Genomic DNA, 4,493 nt, shown 5'->3' on the forward strand with positions numbered 1-4,493 from the left:
ACGCTTTGTAAATTCTTTCGTTCCAGCTTCAATCCGTGCATTTAATAGCCATACTTGAAATTATGTTACCCCTGCCTTTATCTTAATTTCTCTTTTCTTTGCTTGTTGATTTGTATAATGTTTGATATATGTATCGTGTAATCTTCTGCGTGTATTATGTAATATTCTGAATTATCTTGTGCGAACAAATTGAATTTCCTTTTGTAATCGATTACAATTAGACAATCAAAATATCTGAATCTGATCGTGCGTAGAATCTTTTGATCATGCGCAGATAGGAACTACGAACTGGCTTATTGAAAGGTGAAATCAGTTGGCGCCGTGATGCGTGACCGACTTAAGGTCTCCTATTATCTATTATCAGAGGCGTATTCCTACGATGTAGATAGCTTCCATTAAAAGATAGCGTTTCTTCAGTCTATTCCTTTTCAATATCGGATTAGGAGTTGGGTGTTTCCCTGGATAACACATATGGCTATACGGGCTTAATATTCTGCATGTTTATATACCAGGATGTGAAAGTCGATGACGTCGATATTGTTGTATGAAGTTGAACCACACTTTATCCTTATTTCAGTACATTTAATTTGCTCCGGCCTTCTTGGAATATCAAAGAACCATGTTGACGAAAAATGGTAAGCCGATGATATCACTTTGCTTGGCAATACTTTCTAGTTTTCTAATGGCCGGACTATTCAGGTTGGATCTTGATCGCTTCTCCTCGGCAACAGATAACTTTAGAGACCCCTTAATTCGTCATTACATGTCAGAAACAAACGCGGGAGAGGACGGAATCAATGAAAACTCACCAGAAGCTCACAGGGATAGGTCTCCCCTATTTCAAAATAGAACTGTACATTCGAAAGAAAGAGTACCTTGTTACCGTCAGATCCAGCTATGGAAGGGCAAAAGTAGCCCTTCAACGCCAGTAAAATCAGAATGCCCAGGTCTGAAGTGTGGCATAAGTTTTGTCGAGGACACAAGTTATGAGACTTTGGAGAAGAGTGATGCAGTAGTTTTATTTCATAGATCGAACTGGGATTGGACAGAGATGCAGAGAAGACGGCCACCAAATCAAGCTTGGGTTTTTTATTCTTTAGAGAGTCCACTGCACACGGGGGGAAACGCAATTCCACCCGTTGAACTTGATCGCATATACAACTTTACGATGTCGTATAGGCCATCGTCAACGATTCATAGTCCGTATGGTCTTTATGATAAATCAATACCACAAATATCATCAGGAGAAAGTCGAAATTGGGCAAAGGAGAAAAGCTCTTTGGTAGCATGGGCTGCATCCAATTGCGGGGTAGCATCCTGGCGCCGTCATCATTTTGTAAAAACACTTGCAAATCACGTCAGAGTCGATATGTATGGTCCTTGTGGAACATTAGCTTGCGGCAGATATTCAGACGATTGCTGGAATAAAATCAAGGCTCACAAATTTTATTTATCAGTGGAGAACAGCGAATGCAGGGACTACATCACTGAGAAATTCTGGTATAACGCGCTCATGCATGACATTGTACCCATCGTCTATGGTCCACCACGGGAAGATTATGAGCGCGTAGCGCCACCAAATTCTTTTATACATTTACACGACTTCAGTAGCTTTCATGAACTAGCAGATTATATTAATCTTCTTGATTCTAATGATACCTTATACAATTCCTATTTTGAATGGAAAAAACATGGTTCGGTTAGAAGAGTAGATGAAAATGTTGCTCTAAGTCCACCATTTCTGTGTAAAGTGGTCTCGAAGGTATTGGATCATGAACAAAAACTACATGATGGTCTTCAGCAGGAAGAAGTGCACCCTTCGATCCAGGATTATTGGTCAACTTCGTGCCACAAACCGACAGGATTTCCTCATGATTTTTAAAATCTGTAGAAAATTAATGATACTAACAATGGAAATTGTGTGTTCTATTTATGACAGCGGTGATAATAAACAACAATAGCGCGGTACAGATTCGAGTAACATTGGAACCGTTGAAAAAAAAACACTAAATACTTCAACTTCTCCAGTTACTATTATGAGAGATGACTACATCAACCATTTTACTTTGGTGCTGACTCCATGGTGTTTATTTAAACATCTACTTGTGTTACTTTGGTGTTGAATTCTTGGTGCTAATTTAAACACCCACTTATGTACTTTGATGAAATAATCGATACTGCTTGGCGTTGTATTCAAAATACATGGAGTATCTTTGAAGTCGGAGGGTGCGGTGTGTTTACAGGCAAAGGTTTTGAAACAATTAGGAGCGAGGTTATTGGATATTTTGTAGACTCAAATAGACTAGTGGTAGTTTAGTTTTAACACTTTGTCATTGAATATTGCTTAAAAAGGTGTCTTTTGGGGGTTAGATAATCTGCATCGAGGACCAACTTTGCATATCTGTTTTGCGTCCTCTGTAATTTCCGTGCTTTGCACTTTCCCCATTATTATGTGAACAAATAAGAGCTTGAAAATGATAGATGTTTAAGAAGGGGTTGCGTCGGTTTAATCATTCTCTTCCATTGACGAGTGGATACCATGCGTGACCAAAAAACACGTACTAAGAATCTCTCTTTCAAGACAGTGCACGTATCGTAACAAGGGTTTCAAAGCACTTAAATAATAACAGTGTATATATTTCGCTCGGAAAACTACGTGTTTACGGTCCAATGTACGAGGGTATAAAAAGACTAAAACTTTTATAAAGGATGTACTTTTTGCCGGGCCCCAAAACTATGGCCCGAATTCACAGAGGTAGTTTTTGCAGAAACCATGGTTTCAACCGTGGGTTTTGCTGATTTTGCGATTCACAAAGATGGTTTAAAATCAAACCATGGTTTTTGAGAAACCATGGTTTCTAAAACCCACGGTTTTTAAAAACCATGGTTTCAAACGAAACCACCTTTGTGAATTCGAGCCTATGTGTTTAGGGTCCAATTGGATTGAGGAGTGTAGGGTGGCACTAAGCCCTGTGAAAATAAAGGAAAAGCAGATGTCCGTGATCACGTCCGTGACATAACAGATGAAATCTCCTTGTACTTGTTTAGGGGGTCAATTCAGGGAATACACTCCAATACTTGTTAAGGGGTGCATTTTCAGAACATGGAGAATACTTGTTTAGGTTAGGGCGCTTTTCGAAACCCCGTGGTCGCGCATGGTATCCACTGGTCAATGGAAGTGCCCCCTCGTGTATAGCGTGTGATAGCGCAGTGTAGTATATTCAAAATGTGCGGTTTTCAATTTATACTTTGGTCAAGGGTAATATCCGAACTGTACGTTGATTTCGATAACATTATCAAGTTATTCTCTCCTGAACATGCTGAATGAGATATATTTATGCTTTAGTTCTTAAAATTAAAATTATTTCTATGGTACGTATTTTAAGCCATTTGTACAATAAATAATTTTTGAAGTATTTTTTTCTGAGTGATTTTGAATAATTATCTTTAAAATACAGAGACGTGTCATCAGTGTAAACGCAATATTGGTTTGGTTTCTAAATTTGAAGTTACATGATGTCATTAGAAGGGTCTACATATTTGTGCTGAAACTTTGATTCAACTCTTTTCAACTCTTTGCATTGAATTGAATCTTTGATTGCTGGGAGAGTAATGTCGTTTTCGAACATTAAAGATAAAAATCACTGAATGAATTTGCAATTTCTTGCTTGTCAGATGTATGAATTCCAGTGTTGATATTCGAATTGAGATTAATCCCTTTTTTGGGGGCAATATATTTTCAATACTTCTCAAGAATTTGGCATTTTGTTTTGACGTTTTTAAATTTTGTTGCGATAAAAGTCCCTTTTCAATTTAGTGTTGTATATACTTTATTTCTATCTATATTCCCCCAAAGACCTTAGGGACCCATCATTAGACACCAAGGAGGGGGGGGGGGGGGCTGGAAGTTTGGGTTGATGCAATTTTTTTTCTTTATTCTTTGAGCATTTTTTTCCTTAATCCATCGATAAAAGGTTTTTTGTTGCCCCCATCTGATGATTTGTCAGTGGACTAATTTATTATTTTATTTGTATATATTCATTTCTTTTTTATTTTATTTATTTATTTATTATTATTATCATTATTATTTATTTATTATTATTATTATTTCTTTTTTGGGGGGAGGACTTCTAGCTCCCCTGGATATATAATGGTGCGTCCCTAGGTATCTTTCCTTTCGGTCGTCTTGCCCCTGGAGGTTGTGGTCAGAAATCATGACTTTTTACGATTGTCAGCGTTTGCTTGAAATTTATTTCTGCGTTCAACATGTTCAACATAATACAACATAATCAATTATTACATAGATTTTACATATATATACATTTTAGACACACGTATCATTTACAATTTCTTTCTGAATATAAAAAAGCATATGAAAAATATTATTTAACTCAATTTCAGAACGCAGGAGACCGTCGTCATGAGCGACCTGCTTGATGTTGACGACGGCCTCAAATTCGCGGAGCAAGGATGGAGCCGGGTTGGCCGCACTC

General features: G+C 37.6%; 1 protein-coding gene across 1 annotated transcript; it reads left to right on the forward strand.

The window, feature by feature from the left end:
- Positions 1 to 305: 305 nt before the first annotated feature.
- LOC121421438 (alpha-(1,3)-fucosyltransferase 7-like) lies at positions 306 to 2,621 on the forward strand. The gene has a single exon (XM_041616130.1). It carries the CDS (start codon positions 620 to 622, stop codon positions 1,880 to 1,882), a length of 1,263 nt encoding a protein of 420 aa, XP_041472064.1. The 5' UTR covers positions 306 to 619; the 3' UTR covers positions 1,883 to 2,621.
- The last annotated feature ends 1,872 nt before the right edge of the window (positions 2,622 to 4,493 follow it).

Source organism: Lytechinus variegatus, chromosome 9, assembly GCF_018143015.1.
Source record: "Lytechinus variegatus isolate NC3 chromosome 9, Lvar_3.0, whole genome shotgun sequence".
Taxonomy (NCBI): domain Eukaryota; kingdom Metazoa; phylum Echinodermata; class Echinoidea; order Temnopleuroida; family Toxopneustidae; genus Lytechinus; species Lytechinus variegatus.